The sequence below is a fragment of the Ambystoma mexicanum genome, chromosome 10 (assembly GCF_040938575.1).
Source record: "Ambystoma mexicanum isolate Mex_15411 chromosome 10, UKY_AmexF1_1, whole genome shotgun sequence".
In the NCBI taxonomy this organism is placed as follows: domain Eukaryota; kingdom Metazoa; phylum Chordata; class Amphibia; order Caudata; family Ambystomatidae; genus Ambystoma; species Ambystoma mexicanum.
The window spans coordinates 921726429-921747364 of NC_090932.1; the positions used below are offsets into that span (position 1 = coordinate 921726429).

Genomic DNA, 20936 nt, shown 5'->3' on the forward strand with positions numbered 1-20936 from the left:
GCAGAGGGTGAGAAAGTGACCCACTGATAGAAGCGAGATTGTTTATTGCATAGGGGTGAAGTAGAAAGAGTTCCATATATAAAAATAAAAGTGTTGTTCTTAAAAGTTTGTTGTGCTATAACACTGCGTGGCCAAGTGCGCAGGGAGATTAAAATAAAGAATGTTGTGCATGTCAAATTATTTTTTACCAACACGAAAGCGTTGCCTGTTATCTAAAGTAAACCCCATGCAAAGTGTATTGTGAAGTTAAACTGTTTTGTCATGTCCAGGGTGGTGCACAATTTTGTACGATAAGAGTATTTTGTGAGTGACCCAGGTATCTGAAGTATTCTATAGACCTGTGTTTCTATGTAACCAGGTGGAAATAACCAAAGAATGAAAACTGTACATGTTGTGGGGTTAAAGGGTTTGTGATCTGTTATCCTAGAACAACTGGTGTTTTCAATATGTGGAAAAGTTAATTGTTAGGAATGAAAACCAGCTGGGCCACAGATTGAGGTGGTGTGCCTTGTGCAAATATTCATTTGACATATTAATTCATAAAAATATGTTCTTTCTACCCACCGGCCTGATTATTAGCTTATCTATTGTACTGGGATGAGGGCTGATAGTGGTGTGGTATGGTACAGAGACAGGACTAGATTGATTCATAGAAACAGGTATATTGGTGTGGCGCTTTTGATCGGGGTGGGGGCAGGGGTGTGGGGGGGTTTGAACTCCCTGCATTCATTGTTGCCCTGCCCAATAGGTATCTACAACAATCATCGGGGTGTTTGATTGAAAATAACATATTCTAACCTGTTCTTCATGTCTTCTTTCATTAGGTTCCACCTGAGGTGGTTTAATAATATTTGATCTAGGAAGTTAACCATAAGAACAGAGTCCATATCCCCAGAGGGGGAAGTCTCTCCCGGTGAGGTCCCGCTTGCCTCTACCCCTAGGGAGGGTATTGCGTAACAGGCTTACCTCAGTAGCCTAAAAGGGAAATGTTCCACCCTGGGAAGAAGTTACGGAATCCCGCAAATGGTCACAGAGCCCAGGGGAGAGATGGAAGAAGGCTGAAGCTCCCTCCACCCACATCCACACTCCCTGCATAGGGAAAAAACACTTACCCTTTGTAGAAACAATCTTACAACATTTCAAAATCCCCAACAAGTAAATATATTTTTTTCTTCATCAGGTCAGCCAGAGGAATCAATTTCCATTACAACTCATACTCACAAAGCCTGCGGAAGTTCCGCATTTGAACAAAGAGTGGATGAGAGCTCAGCCTTTAAAATGCAACAGCAGAGTCAGGCTGGGTCTGTCCCGGGGAGAGGTGGAAGGAGGAGAACAGCAACCCTGGAGGACCCCCAAGTTTGGAAAACTGGAATGTGAAGAGTGCACAGTTACTTGCCAGGAGAGACTGGTTGAGAGGTGCGGTTCGAGAAGCGTAGGGCAGCAAGGTGAGGGACATTATCATGAAAACCAAGGAGATCCTTAGCTTTTGGTGGAGAGAGAGAATTGTTTGGAGTAGACCAAGAGAAATATCACCTGGGAAGGAAAAGAGAGAGATATCATCTTTGAGAAGTGGGAGACACGGTTTGAAGAAAAGGAGGACGGATGGAGATAGAAGGAGAGAGTGAAACAGAGAGAAAGACACCGGAGAAGAGAGAATTACTGGAGGTGGAGCGTACCCCATTTGTAGGAGTAACAAGTGTCCAGAAGGAGGAGGGAAATATTGAAGTGAGGAGAGATCTTGAAGTGGGAATAGGGAATGCAGAGGAAAGAGGATTTGAAGCCAAGAGAGATGCTGGGATAGACAGCGCTATTGCAGGATGGAGAGATATTCAACATAAGAGGAAGACCAACTTCGAGAAGGAGGGGCAGGTTATTGTGAGAAATGAGAAAAGAGACTCTGATTGTGGGCAGGAGAGAAAACTCGAGAAAGGGGAGAGAAAGTATGTAGCGAGAGCAGGATACATCTAAAGAGGTAACTTCGTGCCAGGTGGAAGAGGGATATCATCAAGAGGAAGGGAGAGAGTAAGTCACTACAGACCACAAAAGGCAGTGGAGAGAGAGTGAGAGAACACCCCTAAACAAGCAAGTTCACAGGCAATCCTCAGTACCAGGTTCATCCAGGGGAGAGTGATCAGTTGGGAAGAAGAATCGGTCAGAAATAGTACACCAAGGAGGAGAATTTAGACATAGCCATGATAGAGGCAGGCTTGAGAAAGGACATCTTGGAGAGGGAGATGGTTAAAGGTAAGCATCGGAGCACTCTTGCGTACTGAATACCTTCAGAGTGTAACACACCACATGGGAAGCACCTTCCCACTCGAAGCTTGACAGAACGGTTCCTTGCTACTGTTGGGTGTAAACCAACTGGAGAGAGCCTCAGCGGCAGAGGTCTGGCAGGCTCCTTTTGTCCCAATCTGTCAGAGCCATGGGTCTATGGCTGAGGACATCTCATAGCCCAGGGAGAAGGTTGGAAGACCAGACTCTCAGTTCCCTGCAGGGCCCAAAAAGGAAAACCACACCCTCTTAGAGGACGGGTGACTTTAGAATCACTTTTATGAGATTGACACTTTGGCCCACTTGGAATTTTAGTTTGCCCTGGCCCCCGACCTCTGATGTGCAGAACCTCTGGAACATTGAGAAACCCGGTGGAGGGCCCCATCTGGAGTAAAAGGAATAAACCCTCTTCTTTTATTATCCTTATAATCCCCACTTGCCCTTCACACACATGATCTCTTTAAGCTTGGAGCCACCACTCTCTCACGTTTTATTAAGTTTGGTACCCCCAGCACCTTAGGTTTTCTTTGAATACTTGTTAAATATATTCAGCTCTTCTAGGAGATGTTGGCCAGCCTCTTGGGTTGGTCAGGATGAATACTGCCCTTCTCTAATACCCTAAGGAGCTCCTGAGCTTGGTCAGGCTTAACACAGTCCTTCCTATTGAGACTATCACTGGCTGCTTTGCTTGATGAGGGTGCATACAGCTGTGCAGAGATTCACTAGCCTTTAACATTATCAGGATAAACCTGGTCCTTCTCGGCGATTAGCCAGCATTTCGGTTTTGTCAGGATGAATGCAGACCTTCTTAATGACTCTCCCTAGTACCTGGGCTTTGCTTGCTGGACAACTTAGACCGGCCCATCTAATAAATCATGCAAAAGGGTAATGCTGAATCAGTTGTCATTCCCCAGCAGCGTTTTATCAGACCCAGCAAGGAATGTTGCAACAGAGACTCTCTAGCAGCCTCACCCCTTAGTACTCCAGCACCGGTCTCCTCAACAGCATGAAGCTCAGTGTTCTTCCTTCAGTTTCCGGACATCGTCTCTCTCGCCTTTCTGAAACTTAATCCTTTTGCAGCTGATTAGAAAAATCCTTCCCTCCTTTCTGCTGTAGTGAATACTGTCCAACCCAAAGCTCTTTCATGACCCTCTGCGTTGTCCCCCAGAGCCTTTTCCATAGCCTGTGTGCAGTGATCTTAAAATTGACAGAGCTTTTTTTTCTTGCCTCATTTGTTATTCTCTTGGAAATTCTCTCTAAAGGTCTGATTGAGCGTCCACCCTTTTTTTTTTCCAGAGTGCATCATTCAACCCCTTCCAGTCTCAGCAACTTCCAGGGGCAAAGAAAATTAAAATAATCAAAATAAACAGTGAAAACAGAAGCCTTTAACAGATGGAAGTTTACAGTCAAATGCATTGCCCATTGTTCTGCATTTCTCTATGTAAAACCTAACAAGTCATATTTTTTCTATCACATGAAGCATCCAGTAAGCTTCTGACGCCATGAGGACTCGACAGACGAGGGGGACAACCCATACCCATTATTGTTTAATAGTTCCTCGCACATAAGTGTTTTTATCTGACCACACCAACACACTTGACATAAGGAAGTACTACTAGTAAGTATGATTGGCACACTTCTACTCTTCCTGTAGGTCCCAGTTCTGTTAGCTTCTGTCATTTTCTAGGCACCAAAGACCCTGGGCCTGAATGAAAAACAACTTTTAAATAATGTCCTACTACTTGGAGCGTGGTCATCAGAACCAAAGTCGTTTACAGTTTCGAGGGTAAGGAACTGTTTGGACTTCAACTGTGACCCACTCCTAGTTGAAAGAACTTTGCGGAAGAAACATATTTCACTTCTGTCTCCAGCAATTTGTTCACTAACCTGAAGCATTCTCTTAGCTTTAAACCTGTGTCACTTCAGACCCACGCTGAGTTGTCCTGAAGTTTGGGACAATAAAACACTTTGACGTCATGTGTAAATAACATCTACTTGAGTGAGATCTGATACTTTTTCAAATTTTAAAGATAATTCTTTAATGGGCCATTCCTCCACGTAATGCCGATCTGGACGAAAAGCAACACTGGTTTGATAACAAGTCCTGCTATAAAGATCAGTAGAGATACTTCCATTCCTTATCCCAGGGACCTTTATTTAAATTCATATTGAATAATTGCTTATTTTCTATCCTATTGTCAACCCCACCAATGATCTGAATTACTTTCATGCTTTGTAGTTCCTTTTGACTCATCGTGTGTTCCTTTTTTGCAGAGCAGCACATGCATAGTTATCCATGGAGTTCGACAACCTAAAAGTGAAGCCACATGCATTTTAGCGAGCCTTTGGTTCACCAGTCTCCATGACAAGCTGTGATACAGTGCGTAACAGTTTGGTTAAATCCCATTAAGCCTCTTATTGTCAATAAAAAGCCTCAGAGATGCCCCTCTTCTGTGCTATCCGTTCAAATCAGCATTCAATGCTGAGAGTCTAGGCAAGGGTGACTAAACCCCATCCTTCCATGTGGCTACATTGAGCACCAGTGAATGGGATGGTAACATCTGTTATTTACATCACTACAAAATGCCCCAAACCATGGCAGCAAACAACAAAATTAGAACACTTTATTAACATGCCACTGCTACCCAGTAGGGACTTACTCAGAAATCCCTACTGAAAAGAAGTAGAAAACATTACATACACATCACTGATGGGTGTAATGACTTACTGTTGCCTTCAATGCCTGGATAGCCTGATGCCTCTGGAAACCCATAGAAGCAATGAGTGCCACAATCTCTTCAGGGGGTTGGTTATCCATCAACACAGACCCTTCAGCAGCTGCTTCATAGCCTGGTACTACCAGCGGCTCTGCAAAATCTGGGACGACAAAATTATGCAGATATTCTAGCAGCCTAACTCAGGCAATACTCTTGCATATCCTTCACTGATTGAGTAGGTAGGGGAGACTAACCTTGTAATTTGTAAGTAGTGACAGCCAACTCTACGTTAAAACCCTTTGTTCATATGAAAATGTCAATGCACTAGAATATCCACTTGGGGGAAGCAATGTTTGGTTCTAGTCTACATTTGCTGTGGTGTACCAGGTTCAAGCCCCTCGAACTTACTAACCAGGTTCCTCCATGTGTGCTATTATCCAGTTGAAGGCCACCTCCGCCCCCATGCTTCCTGTGTAGTACACAGCTTTCCGACAGGCCTCCAATGGAAACCCCATCTCAGCAAGCTGCATCACCGAGGACTCATCTATTTCAGGAGCTATAAAAACAGGACAGGTGTTCATGGGAAAAACAGGGCTAGGCAACACCAAACTGCACAGATTGGTTATTAGACTCGTTCAGGCATCCTTCGACAAGGTGTGAACGCACCCAACACATTAATTGGTATTTTGCTTGAGGGACAAGTTCTTCAGCAGTGACATTATTAATTATAGAGGGGCCGGTAATTGGATATGGAGAAGTTTGGGTTTTGAATTACCTAATCACCAAAACTAAAACTTACCATCCACATCTAATATTAACTAAGTATTGGACATCAAATAGTCATTATTCTCACACTGCTAAACTGCAAGTTGTTGCCTCAAAGAGCTCAAGGAAATGAAACAATTCAAAGACAAATATATGCACATTAGCAACAGGACCGTTATATTTTGTCTTCTATTTAATACGCTGCATTTGCATATCTGTGTGTGCATAACAATCCAAATGCAAAAGGGGAGAGAATTAGATACTTACCGTCCAAATAACGGTTCCGCGAGTGATCTGGGGGGAAAAAGGACAGAGAAACCATGAGTGGTTATGATCTTTCCAGTAAAAGTCCACCATAATTGGTTACAAGTTTAAGTATTATTCTCATACTGCCTTTTAAGGCGTCACCACAGTCTGCGAAAGCTGCGGCTTTAAGGTGGCAGCCTCCACCATAGGTCTCGATTTCCAGGCACTGGGAGAAATTACAGTGAACATAACCTGTGTAGAATTCCCATGGAAAATTCTGTATTCAGATGGCCATAGCTTGGCATACACTCCGCAAAAGTGATGATTACTGGTGCCACTCCTCCAAGCTATTTATTACTTCTCTAAAAAACGCAAAGATTTTAAAATTCCTAAATCTGATATTGGAAGTCCTTCCAATCATATTCTATAAATAATTTTCACTGTCAATTTCCGTTTTTTAACTTTTTTTATCAGTAAACTATTTTGACAACCATATATTATGCAGCAATTATGCATTTTACATTCCCAGTTGGAATTTCATTAACATTGGTGGGTGTTGCGCTGCTGACATGAACATGTACGTTTTATTAAAACCAAGTACGGCACAGTGGGTTGCCAAAGGCGTGGATAAGAAGGCCTGCTCTCAATCAGCCCAACCACCAGGGACAGCGGGGGGTACCCTGATTTAGAAGCTAGAGTAGGAATGGTGGTTTCAGACGAGAAACACTCAAGTTATAAAGGAGGGCCAGATGTAGGGCAGTGGGAGGCAGTGGCTCGTTCAGAGAACAGTGCCAGAGAAGGGATAGATCATAGGGACGGGGCGGGCAGTGGAGAATATGGGTGGTAGTGAAGAAAGACACAGGCGGATAGGGGAGCAAATGGACAGAAGTATCTGGAAGGTAGATCATACACACTGGGTGGCTGCGGCAGTTCAGTAGGGGCAGGCCTGGAAGGGAATGGGCAGTGGAAAGAGTGGCACTGGAGGGACATATAATAAATAGGCTGTGGAGTGGCTGTGTAGAGCGCTAGCAGTGAAGGACAGTTATTAACCCAGTGGGTATTGGTATGGAAGGGCAGTGTACCCCTGTACAGACAAGAACATGGGGGAAAATGTGCAAAATGAAAGGGAGTTTATTCCTGTTGGTTAATTGGCTCATCAAATGATTTAGCAATAACAATTAATGCAACAAACATACAAATAGCCATGATGATGGCCGAATTTTGTGAAATCAAAATTAGAAATGTGATGACTTAATAGATCAAGTAACATACTCCGTTTTTAAAAAAAATGGTATATTACAAAAACACAAACAGCCTCATTACGAGTATGGTGGTAAGTGGTAAAGTAGGCGGTAACTTTGTTACCGCCAACTTTACCACTATGCCAAATTACGAGTTTGGGTATGGAGTGGAGGATTTGCCTCCAGGGAAATCCTGGAGGTAAATCCTCCAACTCACCACCAAAGAATCGCCAGAATTGTCAGAATTACAGTGGTAGAAATTCTACTGTGGTAATTCCGCCAAAAAAGCCACATTTAGTCCAATGGACTCAAATTAAATGGGGAATTACACTGACATCACCACTTGTAATCCGGCGGAAATTCCACCGGACCAAGCAGCGGTAACGGTGATTAGTTTGGGCAGTAGTCCAGCAGATTTACCACTGGAATACCGCCCAACTCGTAATGAGGCCCAAAGAATCTGGTGTGCATTACTCAATACGAATGTAAATGAAAGGGTAAAAGAGGCATAGCACTGCAATTTAACAAGGTGAAAAGAAAGTGCAGTCCGACAATCAGATCATTAAAGAGAAAACGAAATAAGCATGCTCCAATTAATGTGCACAGAGTTTATCAGGGACAACACAAATCTCTTTGAGAATAGAAATTGTTACAAAAGGATCTAGTTGGGAACTTAAGAAATCAAGCAATCCTACAGAAGAAAATCAGTAGTAGTGTTAATCTGGAAATTTAGTGAAATAAAAAACTATTATTCTGTGGGAATGTGCTTAGAGGAAGCACACATCAATGGGGTCTCTTAAAATCATACTAGAGTTAAACAGAAGGAGTCCTATCTGTGAAAATGTGTTGAAATCAACGTCGACGTCTGGGATGTTTCGGTGCCTGCTACTTGGGCCCCTTCTTCAAGACCAAATTGAAATCTCCAAGTAAAATGATTTGAGAGCCTGGTTTTGTATTAGTAGTCAATAAGGCAGTGATGTCTTCATTAAATGAGGTGATGGGGCCAGGAGGTCTGTATACTAGGTGCATAGTAATGGTGTGGGATGCAGTTAGTGGGAGTTTTACAAATAGTAGTTCACCAGATGGGAAATGGGGATGTTGGGTAATTCTTAGGGCTAAGTTAGTTGTGGCCACAATGGCAATGCCTCCACCTCTGGAGGTTTCGCTATCTAACCTAAGGATAGAGTAGCTCTCAGGTATCGCTAGAGATAGGGTAGGGTAGGTCGAGCCGCTGGGTGGAGCCAGGTCTCAGTTACAGCCAGAAGAACAAGTTACTCTCTTACCTGGTAACGTTCTTTCGATGGGATGGTCCGACGACATATTCCATATCTATGACAGTAATCACCACAGCCATGCTGCTTCGGAAAATCTTTCGGCGTCTGCGTCCTGCGTCGATGACGTTGATACGCCGCCCTCGAGGACCTCCTCCTACGGCCGACGTCACTGGATGTTATAAGTAGGACGCACGACGCCCGTAGCCTCAGTTGTAGTTTTTTCCCAGAACGTGTGGCACCAGTCTTCTGCCAGTCTGACCACACAAAGCCTTGCAGAGACGTAAGCTGCAATCGCATAAGAAATTCTGTAGCGGGAAAGGCAGGGAGGGAGTGATATGGAATACGTCGTCGGACCATCCCATCGAAAGAACGTTACCAGGTAAGAGAGTAACTTGTTCTTCGAGGGGATTGGGTCCTCCGATGTATTCCATATCTATGACAGACTCCCAAAGCAGTACCAACACAAGGAGGTGGGAAAAGAATTTAGAATACAGAAATTTAGAATGCCCAATCAAACTGCGGAGTAAAGGACTGCCTTGCCAAAGGCCAGATCCTGCCCACGGATAGAATCGAGGGAGTAGTGACGTACAAAAGTATGGACCGAAGCCCAAGTGGCTGCATCACAGATGTTACGAATAGGAACACCCCTCTGTAGGGCAGTAGAGGCAGCCATACCCCTGGTAGAATGGGTCCGCAAGCCGACCTGCGGGTCCTTACCCGCCAAGTGGTAACATTCAGAAATTGCCAGAATAATCCAGCTAGACAAAGTCTGCTTAGTAGCAACTTGTCCCAAACGCCTTCCAGCGTAACCAATAAAGAGTTGATCATACACTCTGACCCAGGACATGCAGGAAATATAAAAGCTTAAAGCTCTCCTAGGATCCAGACTATGGAGCCTCTCCTCTTCCTTACCAGGATGCGGAGGAGGATAAAATGCCGGAAGAATAACCTTCTGGCCTAAATGAAATTCCGACACCACCTTCGGAAGAAAGGAAGGACGAACCCTAAGGACAACCCTGTCCTTATGAAACACAGTGAAGGGTGGCTTAACTGAAAGTGCCTGTAACTCGCTCACTGTGCGAGCGGAAGTGACCGCAACCGAAAATACAGTTTTAAGAGTTAACAGTCTCAAAGGGCAAAAATGCAAAGGCTCAAACGGAGCACCCATCAGAAATTTGAGGACAAGGTTCAAATCCCAACTGGGCACCTGTAAAGGTGACGGTGGGAACACATTAGTGAGCCCTTTTAGACACTGAGAAATTAAAGGGATTTTAAAATAAGAACACTCTTCAGACGAGCGCTTAAATATGGACAGCGCCGCCAGGTAACCTTTAACGGTACCCACTTGCAAGCCCCTCTGGGCTAAAGAAAGCAAAAAAGCATCAGTCGCAGAACTTTCTCCAACGGCAACGTTACAGGGACTTCGTTGCGGGCCTTCTGGCCGAAAGCAACACCTCCAACACGTCTTCAGGGAGGTCCCAATCCTTATACCTCAACCTTTCAGGAACCAAGCGTGAAGGTTGAGGGATCTGACCTCTGGATGGAGAACCTGACCCCCCTCCCATGAGAGCAGATCGTCTCGGTAGGGAAGACGACGTGGAGGGCAGATGGACAAGTCGAGAAGGTCCGGGTACCACGTCCTCCGGGCCCATGCCGGAGCAATGAGGATCATCCGGGAACCGAACCTCCGTAACCTCCGCAGCACTTGCGGGATGACGGGGACTGGAGGAAACGCGTACAGCAGTGGGAATGACCACTCCACCATGAACACGTCTCCTAAGGCTCCTCTTGGAGGAAATTCCTGCGAGCAGAACCTTTCGCACTTCCGGTTGACACTGGAGACAAAGGGATCCACTTGAGGGGTCCCCCAAAGGGCGAATATCTCCAGGAGAATCTCCTGAGCCAAATCCCACTCGTGAGAGATCGCGCTCTGCTTGCTCAGAGCGTCCGCCGTCTCGTTTACGTCTCCGGCCAGATGAACTGCCGAGATCGAAACTTCCTGCTGGATTGTCCAGAACCAGAGCTGCATCGCCTCCCTGCACAGAGGAAGTGACCCCCCCCCCCCTTTTTGTTGAGGTAGTGCATGGCCACTGTGTTGTCCATCAGGATCAGCACATTCTTTCCTCGCACAGTCGGCAGAAAAGCCTTCAGGGCAAGCCTGACGGCCCTCAGCTCCCACAGATTGATATGGAGTCTGGACTCCGACGGAGACCAACGACCGCTGACTATCAACTCGTTGGCATGAGCTCCCGATCCCGTGAGGGATGCGTCCATCACGATCGTCACCTCCGGCCAGGGTAGCCAAAATGGAGCCCCCTTCATCGGATTGCCTTCGACGGCCCACCACAGAAGGTCCTGAGCGACCGAGGGCGGCACCTGAACGGGGTCCGACATCCTGCTGGAGGACTGAGACCACTGGAGCTTGAGTGCCCATTGCAAAGATCTCTTCCGCAACCTGGCCTTTGGCACCAGAAGAATGCAGGATGCCATGAGGCCGAGCAATCTCAAGAACTCGAATGCAGGGAGACTCTGGGCATGTTGAAACTTTAGCACCATCTGCTGAATGTGATGAGCCCTCACCTGGGGAGGAAAACACTGCCCCAGGAACGTGTCGAGCACTGCCCCGATGTACTGCAGCCTCTGAGTTGGCGTCAAGTGGGACTTCTTTAAGTTGAGGTAGAAGCCCAGCTTGTGGAGGGAGTGGCAGGTGACGGACAGATGATCCAGGACTTGCTTGGGAGAGCGCGACCTGATCAACCAATCGTCCAGGTAGGGGTAGACGTGAATCCCCCCTTTCCTGAGATGCGCTGCCACCACTACCATGAGTTTGGTGAAGACCCTTGGGGCGGAGGTCAATCCAAACGGCAGGAACCGAAACTGAAAGTGCGAGTCACCAAACGCGAACCTCAGGTACTTCTTGTGCTTTGGATGGATCGGCACATGAAAATAAGCGTCCTTGAGGTCGAGAGACACCAACCAGTCCTGAAGTTGAAGGGCCTGGAGGACTTGAGAAAGAGTAGCCATCTTGAACTTGTCCTTCCTGAGGAGTTTGTTCAAACCGTGCAAGTCCATGATGGGTCTCAATCCCCCGTCTTTCTTGGAAATCAAAAAATAAGGGGAATACCATTCCTTGTTCCTCTCCGCTACAGGCACCAGTTCTATGGCGCCGTTCTCCAGCAGGGCTAGAACCTCCTGCCCAAGGAGCGGATCCGGACTCTTCAACGAGAGATTCCCCGGTGGATAGTCGTGAGGCCTCTGCCGAAAGGGAAGACAGTAGCCGTGGGCTATGATCTCCAGAACCCACACATCTGAAGTAATGGCACACCATTCGACAAGATGCTGCGCCAGCCTTCCCGCAACCGGCGAACCATGGGATATGGCCTCATGACTAAGCTGAAGCGGCTGCGGTGTTGCCTGAGGGCAAAGAAGCAACTGCCTGCGTGGCCTTGGCACCTCGAGTACCTTGCTTTCCACCTCTGGCCCTCCTACGGTGGCTCCTTTGACTGGCAGCTCCTCTCGCTTTACCAAAGGATGAGTAATAACGAAAGGAACCTCCCCTCCATTGCTTTCCCTTAGGACGAAAAGGCAGAGGTTGGCGACTGCAGCGCCCAGCGACTTTGCTGCATCTTTTGAGGTCTGCAACCTCTCAAGGCTCTCGTCAGCCTTGCTGCCAAAAAGATGGACACCATCAAAGGGCATGTTGAGGATCCGGGCCTGCACATCAGGAGCAAACCCCGACTTCCGCAACCACGCAAACCTGCGTATTACGGTGCTTGCCACCATGGACCGGCTGACGCAATCTGCCATGTCCAAACCCGGCTGAAAGGCCTCACACATGGCATCCTTGCCATCCTGGGCCATAGCAAGAAAACCACCCTGTTCGTCCCTTTTGGGAATATGTTCAGCCGCTAAGGAAGCACAGTTCCACAGAGAGTGCGTGAAACGTGACAAGGCACATACAGAGTTGGCAGCCTGAAAAGCCATACCCCTTGAAGAAAACACTTTCTTCGCCCAACCATCAAAACGCTTGTCGTCCCTATCAGGAGGGATGGTAGGATACGACGCCTGCTTTGCTGGGGCCGTAACCGCCTGCACCACCAAACTCTCCGGAGTGTGGTGCTTGGTCAAGTAGCAGGGGTCGCTACTGGATGGGCGGTATTTTTGCGGCAAAGACTTGCCCAATGCCGGGAGACTCTCCGGAGCAGTCCAAGCTGCCTCCACCCTCCTCTGTAGAGCCATATGGAGCGGCAGTACCGGGTCATTTGGTGGACCTTGGTCGAGGAAATCCGTGAGGTCATCCTGAAGAAAATCCCCTGGGGGAGCAGACCACCCCAAGTACTCGGTGACCCTAGACATAAGGCACCGGTACGAGGAGTCGGCATGGGTGCCAGGTTCAGGCCTACAAAACTCCACCTCGGGAGAGGTGTCCAGACCACTGGCGTCGTGCAGGGACTGACACAGGTCCTCAATCTGACTATGTCCCGAGAGAATCTGATCTGGCACCGTATCAGGAATCATGACATCATCAGAGCCCTCATCCACCTCCAAAATGTACTCAAGATGGTGGAAAGTGGGCATAGAATGGGGAACAAAGCCATGCCTTGGCCACAGCCTTTCTAGGGGGTTCCACCATACCCTGGGGCACCCCCGTCGAAACAGCCTCGAAAGGCATCGAGTGAGTCGGTGTCAACGACGAACGCGGTGCCGACAGCATCGACAGTGCTAACACAGGCCTCGAGGGCGGAGCCCCGAGCGTGTCCTTGGACAGCCTGGGCGCTGATGGCGTCTACGACTTCCTTGGAGGCAGAGCCTCGAGAGAGTCCCTCGACGACGATGAAGACATCACAGGTACACATGGTCTCGAGCGCGTCGAGGACCGGAACCTGTAATGGGCAAGACTAGAAAGATTTCGGGCGGGACTGTTCCCACGAATCGTGCCGACCACCCGAGCCCAAAGGCGTACGAGTGGTGTCTGTAGTCCGATCACGCCCGACCCCACTCGGAGGCGTGAACAGACCAGTGCCCTGCGATTCGAGCATTTTCTTACCGAAGGAAGCCCATTACTCTGGAGTCGCATGCTTGGTGGGATAAGCGACCCGCCGATGGGCGGAGTCCTCGGTCGAGGACGGGGAGGCGACCGATGACGGCGCTTCCGGGAGTGCCTTGAAGAGGCAGAGGAGTGGCGGGACCCACTCCGGGACCGGGACCCACTGGACTTCCAACGACGATGCAGAGAGTCGCCCCTCGAATTGTCCATCGAAAGCCTCGACTTCCGGGGCTTGGACACCTTACCGACCGACAGTTTCTTCTTGCGCAAGGCTTTGGACGTAAGCGACTGGCAGTCGACACAATCATCCGTGACATGGGCCTCCCCGAGGCACCAGAGGCAGGCGTCGTGCAAGTCCGGCACCGACATCTTGGACCCGCAGTCCCCACACTTCTTGAAGCCCGGACGCAGGGTGGAAGAAGAGGAAGACATCTCGAAAACGTCTCACAAACGAACAGGTTCGAAGAACCGAAAGAACAGAAACTCCAAAGAGTCGAGGCGCGCCGAGATCTCCGAAGCGAACACGTTCGCGGAAAAAACGGGACTGAGGCTACGGGCGTTGTGCGTCCTACTTATAACATCCAGTGACGTCGGCCGTCAGAGTAGGTCCTCGAGGGCGGCGTATCGAGGTCATCGATGCAGGACGCAGACGCCGAAAGATTTTCCAAAGCAGCACAGCTGTGGTGATTACTGTCATAGATATGGAATACGTCAGAGGACCCAATCCCCTCGAAAGTATGAATGATTGGCAATGATGAGGTTAGCAATATCAGTTGCATGGGCAACCACAGATCTGGCTTAGATAAGTCCCCCCTTAATTAGGGCTGGTTTCTTGGTCTGGAAGTCATGAGTGGTAGGTGTTGGTTTAGGAGTAGGGTGATCGGAGTCTTTGTTATGTTTTACTTTGACCTTGGTCTTAGGTTTAACTTGGGGCATTGTTGTTGAGGATATTGATGCAATAGGCAACGTCGTAGGTGTAGATAGGTGTGAGAGCCTAGATCCTAGCCTTTGATTCCTGACATTAGTAGGGCCAGGTTGATTGGGCTTTGGTCTATTGGCAAATTGGTGGATCCATTGAGATGGGGGTCATGGTATGCAAAGTTGGGGTATTGGTTTGTGCCTCTAATACAAGTTTCTTCGGCTGGGGACACAGTGGGGGTAAGAAGTGGGTCTAATCTGATCTGAGTGGTGGCGTGGTCGGTGGTTATTGGGGCTAGTTGTAGTCATTATGATAGAGGATCTGTGATCTACGGTGGTTAACAGGGTTTATAGTGATAATTTCGACAACAAAAATGTTGAAAGTCAAAATGTCGAAAAAAAAATGTCGAAAAAAAAATGTCGACTTTTTTTTTCAATGCATTTTTTTTTTAAATGGGGGGTTCCTCCCAACCCCCCTTTTTTATTTTTTTTTTAATTTTTCCCTTTTTTTAACTCCCGAACCCCTAAAATAAATATATAATTAATAAAAACGAAAGTCGACATTTTTTTTGTCGACATTTTTGTCTGTCGACATTTTTTTTCTCCAAATTATGACTGTCCACCGGTTAACAGTGGTGGAATCTTGGAGTCTGTGAGGAGTTTTATTTGTAGGAATGAGATGAGGGCACAAGTTGCAGTGGTTATGACAAAGAACCAAAAGACTTTTGGGTGCATGATTACTTATAGATAAGCGATTTCGTCCTCTGATAATGCTAGCGTGTAGAAGGTAAGGAGTTTGGCAAGCAATAGTTATTACACGGCCTACGCCTTCCGGTGGAGATGGCTGAAACAAATGCAAAGCGGCAGCCAATCGGGCGAGCAGCTCGAGGACACCGGTTGCCTAGAAACCAATAAACAACATTGCGGTGGCCATTTTCTTCAGCTGCACGCAGGAGATCACCGAGATATGAAATTAAGGCTGCGAATTATGGCATGTAGATCAGCCATCGGGGTGGATTCTTCACAGAAAAACAATCAGCATTCAGCACTCAGGTACTTCAGGTGGGCTCTGGCAGGAGAGTCAGCGGGAGCTGTGATGTTTTGCAGAGTCTCGTTGGCTGTGGGTCGAGCTTCTCCAGAAGCCGACGCCAGGGGGCCAGCGACGAGGCATAGGCTCCAGCCCTCCCACGGTAGATCAACGGTGCAGAGTACTTTGGCACAGACAGGCCTGGGCCTTATAAAGAGGGCCTTTGTTTCAGCCATCTTCCGGTGGAAGCCAGCCAGAGCCATTTTGATGTTGTCAAATGTGCCTGGTAGTCCTTTGACCAATCGAATGGGGAGTCTTTTTGCAGCAATCTTCTCAGGGGTTCGGTAAGGGAGGCGTAATGCGGGATGTTTCATGTGCAGTATGCGGCCATGCCGAGGAATGATCCCACGTCTGCTACCTGTGTTGGTTCCTGTAAATTGGTGATGGTGCTGACTTTATCTGGGTCTGGTGTGGCCGAAAAACTTCAATTTTCTTTTGCTGAACCTGCACTTCTCCAGGTTGTGTGTCAGGCCGGCTTTGTGTAATGCTTTGCATGTCTGCAGCAGTGCTATGTCGTGTTCTTCCTACGATGTCCCAAACACAAGGATGTAAAACACTGTAATTTAGCACATCCTTGATCGGCCGAATAACTTGTCGTATGGCCTTCTGAAAAATGTCTGCAGCAGAGGAGATGCCGAAATGTAGTCGCTGGTAGCGGAACAGTCCGTCATTGGTGGCGAAGGTAGTGATGCTCCTCAAATCTGGGTGAAGTTCCAGCTGATAGTAGCCTTGTATGAGATAAAGTTTCGAGAATGTGGTCGATTTATTCAATAGCACAATCATATCATCGATGCATGGGCCAGTGTCTGCCATCCTCATGTCGATGCATAAGCGTAGGCGGCCTTCTTCTTTGGGCACAATGACTAATGGGGATACCCATGGGGACAGATCCGTTGCCGGCTCGATGATGCCATTGTGGAGTAGTTGGTTGAGCTCCTTCGAGTTAGCGTCCCGGAGTTGGAAACCTACCCTCCTGGGATGTTGAGGGACAGGTTTGATGGGTTCATCAATATGTAGCCTAATGGGTGCCCCCTTGAGTGTTCCTAGACCTTTACATAAGTCTGAGAACCATGATAGACCTGTCTCTTTTGTGGTGTGGTTAGGTCCTTTTGGGGTAGCGTTGATCGTGCACACCTGCTCTCCATTGTTTCCTGCAAACGTGGTCGATTGAGATCACTTCACCCTCCTGGAAGTGGATGTCAATGAGGCCAGGACAGCACGCTGTGTGATAGCCAAGGAGGCAGCAACCTTTTGTCGGGCCCCGGATGATGTGGATGGTGGTGTATAGCGCTAGCTCATTGTGCGTCAGGTGTTTCGTGATGTTGGGGTAGTACTGCTCCCCATTGGAAAATCCTTCAGGTGGCTCTTGTGAGCTCGGGTCTCACTGGCATCTGCAAGAATTCCTGTTGCCCCATAATGTTAACTGTCGCCCGAGTCAATGAAAAAAAAGAATTGTTTGTTCCTCAAATTGACTGTTATTCTGGGCGTTTCTCTTGCTTCGTGGTTATCTTGGATGAGGTTGACATATTCATCCACGTAGCTCTGGTCATAGTCATCTCCTCATTGATATTGGGATTTGTTTTGGTGTTCGCCATAGGCCTGGTATGCATTTGGGGGTTCATCGTATTCATCCCTGAATCGGGAGTATTGATCATATTGGTTGTAACTCAGGTCACAGTCCTGTGGGTGGGCCTCCTCTATTGCTCTGACATACCGTTGCTGTCCTTGGTAGTAGGGTATGTTGGGCCTGCTCTGGTGGGCTAGGGGCAGGGGGCGCGGCTTTATGTCCTGCCTTGTGGCCGTGCGTTCATTCGTGGGGGTGGGGAATGGTCTTCCTTCCTTGCAGACTGACTGGAAATGGCCTTCCCTGCCACAGTTGGCGCATCTTTGTGACAGTGCTGGGCAGGTTCCTGAATGTGGGAAGTTCATTCCACACCGGTAGCATTGTCTCTGTGACCTGAACCCCATTTGGCTGGTCGTTCTGTTGGGCGTGGTCCCTCGATCCATGGGTCGTTGTGGTAGTGGTTGGATGGCAGCGATGGTCTCTCCTTTCTCATGTTTCGAATTTGGGTTCCCTTCAATGGAGGTCGCTTGTGCATCCACCCTCTCAAAGAATCTAGCCAACTAACTCACTTTGTCAATGGAGAGGGGTTTCTTTAGTAGTTGTTTCTTTCATATGCAATCTGATTGCCTCGTCGGTGGAGAATAAGTGAAAATGGCAATGGGTGCTCTTTACTCGGAGGCGAGTGATAAATTTGTCGATGGTTTCTTCCATTTTTGCGTGCACTGTTTAAATATGTACCTTTCATAGTCTCTGTTAGGTTCAATGATGAGTTTCTTGTAAAGGGAGGTGATTAACACTAAAAAATATGTTTGGTCTTCTGGGGCGATGGTCTTGGCAATAGTCTTTATTTCGCTGCCCACCAGATTGATGAACAGGTCACATACATTTTGAGTATTTCTCCTCTCCCGCCGCTTTCACAAAGTGGTTGAAGTCGTCCACCCATGCAATCCACATTGGGCCCTTGTCTGCCTAGGGTATCAGGGAGAAAGGGAGAGGCTTGCGCAGTAGGGCTGCCTTGGACGTGGGGACAGGGGCGGGCGGTGAAGCCTCCGCAATGCTCATAATGGTAGGGTGTTGAGTTCTGTCTGAGCTGCAGACTCTGGCCGGATGTGTGGATGATTGGCAGGACTGTGACTGAGGTGGTGCTGTGTGTTTTCTTTGCTGGGGTGGCACCCTTTGTAGCTTTCAGGGACCAAGTGCTGGTGTTTTGGATGCAGCGCCTGCTGCAGGGCCGCTGGCTGTGGCTCTGTTAATGGGCTGTGGGTCCTGGTTAGGAAGGAGGACTCAATTTATTGGGGCCACCGTGTGAGTAGGTTGTTTCAGTTTTTCTTTAAATTTTATTTCTTTTTCTGGCGGGATCGGTGTGTGGTGGGAGCAAGCACTGTTTGCCCGATTGACTTGGTCGCTGTGTTGTGAGGGTGAATGCTGCTGTGTGATGCCGGCGGGATCGCTTGCACTTGCTGTACTCTTCTTTTCTTGGATGCAGAACCTTCTGCTGCCATGTGTCCTGGACTGTGTAGGCTGCTGGCGGGTTGCCGTGCGGCGGATTGGCAGATTACCACTTGGATGGGCCTCAGTGGGATCGCCAGGCACCGCAGTGATGCTGATTTAGGAGCGCCGCGTGGGCGTGGAGTGGCGGACTGCCACAGCAGCAAGCATATTAAAGGATCGTCAGGCAGCCCGGTGTACTGTGATGGAGACGGGACCGCCGCTGGAAGGAGTGGCGGACTGCCACTGGAGCGGGCATGTCGTGGGATCGCTGGAGACCCCGGCGCACAGCGCTGGAGGCGGGATCGCCTCTGGAAGGACAAAACCGCTGTGTGATCACTGGGTCAGAGCAGAGGACCCTGGTGTGCGGGGAGAAATTCTCATCGCCAGTTGTTGGAAGTGATACTCGCACTATAATAAGGACGCAACATCAGAGTATTGGAATGCACATCTTCTTCATTCACAGTACAATATCGAACTACCCAATCTAATTCCTGGCTCCTCCCCTTCCTTTCCTTGCTCCCGCTTCCCGCCTGAAATTTGGTCTCTCCCTGAAAGGTGCAGAGACCTCCAAAACAGCCAGTGGCAGGGAAGGCCACACAGTATCTGGATGTCCAAAGGTCCACTACAGAAGATTTGAGGTTGTAGGTTGCCGGAAGGTCGGAGTGAAGGGCTGACGGGAAGCCAGGAGCAAGAACTGACACTACCCAGCGAAGGCACGGATCACAAGGCACTCAGGACAGGGAGCTGAAGAGCAGGGAAGGGAGCAGGTATAGAAGGGAAGGAGGCAAGGCACAAGCCAACGGGAAGGAGAGAGAGACTAGACAGTGGTAGCAAGGGCCAGGACGAGTGGGAGACAAGAGGACAGAACCAAGAACAAGGTAAGGTCAGAGGAATGAACTGGAACTAATGCCAGGGGCGAGGCACCGTCAGGAACAAAACCGCATTGAGATGCAGCGAACTGAGGGTCTATGAAATAGGGCACATGAAAGCGAGGCATAGAACATAAGCGGGTGCCACCGCAAGGGTAGAAAGACTGCTCATTCGCGGAGCACCGATCACGGATACCCATGCATGCGCTGATCAGCAAAGATGGCTGCGCCTGCGGAGCTAGATGCACGCATTGAGTGCTCCCATTACCAACACCAGCGGGAATACAGCCACCATGTCGGGGACCGGAGACCAGGTCCCAGAGAGGCAAATGGTGTGGCATAAACATGCTTCAAATTATGCCACGGTATCAACATGGGATCTTCCTGTGAACAGTAACTCGAATAGCCTTTTAGCACAAACAGAACAGCTTTTGAAATGTAGGACAACGGTGGCGCACAGCTTGGTTGAATCCATTCTACTTACTGCAGAGTAGTTTTCACAAAGATTTTTGTTCCTAAATTAATCTTTACCCTGTAATTAACTCCAGTGGACTTGCATTTAACACTGTAATGCATCATAACTTAGCTAAAAGTCAGGCTGTACATCACTGCAAAGGAAAAGTAGGTTTTCCTTCCGTGTCCAATGAAGGGACTGGGTGGGTCAAGCTCTGTGATATTAGAGTCAGGGGGAAGACTCCACAGTGTGGAAATAAGGGAGGCCGCACAGGCACTGCGTGGAACCGCCTAAGAAGGGACTCCTGCCCACAGCCATGCTGCCACAGTCTGTGAATTTCTGATGGCCCATACTGACCTTAAGTGCCCGCTTGGCTCGAGCCAGCACCAGGACTGATAGTGCTGATATGGGGAAGGACGGTGGCACAGGGTTGGGTACAGCCTTCAAACATATAAAATAATAGTTCCAATTTTGCACACACTTCATGTTATCCGTTTTGAAAAGATTTTCAATCAAAGATGGTTTCCAACTAACCCTTCCCCCCACCACTATAATAGTTGATCGTGGACTGCAGATAGGAGAGGGGCTCAGCACAAAATGCTTCTCAAATAGCACATCCTCTGCGATAAACGTATAGAACTACTTGAGACACTTAAGATTCCTAACTAAGACCCAGTACCTCTGTGAAGGTCTAACTGCGCACTTATCAAACTGTTAGCGGAGAACAGAGTTCTGCAGTAAAAATAGAAAGGTCGATAAGGACTCATCCAAAAAAAAAAAAAAAAAAACAATGTCCCGGCAGTGCGGTTTGCCAGGATTTTCAGTAAGGGAAGGCAATCGCCGTATACTTTAAAGTTGAAACACGTAACCGCAGTTTTAAAGGTTTGCAAAGAACCCATGCTACCATATCAATGAAAGTTTGCCAGGGTGCGTAGAGGCAAGAGCCGTAAAGAGCGGTTTCAAAAAGGCCAAATGTTGCAGCCGTTTCA

At 48.3% G+C, this 20936-nt stretch overlaps 1 protein-coding gene across 2 annotated transcripts in view; it reads right to left on the bottom strand.

Annotated features, from left to right (window-relative positions):
• USP13 (ubiquitin specific peptidase 13) overlaps positions 1-20936 on the bottom strand; it is a 748772-nt gene that overhangs the window by 95682 nt on the left and 632154 nt on the right. Inside the window, exons 16-18 of one of the 2 annotated variants that reach the window (XM_069618675.1) lie at positions 6024-6050; positions 5404-5547; positions 5003-5151 (exon numbers count right to left, since the gene is read on the bottom strand). In XM_069618675.1, the coding sequence (XP_069474776.1) occupies positions 5003-5151; positions 5404-5547; positions 6024-6050 (320 nt within the window). The remainder of the gene's footprint in view (positions 1-5002; positions 5152-5403; positions 5548-6023; positions 6051-20936) is intronic. The other variant, XM_069618676.1, reaches the window with a different exon arrangement.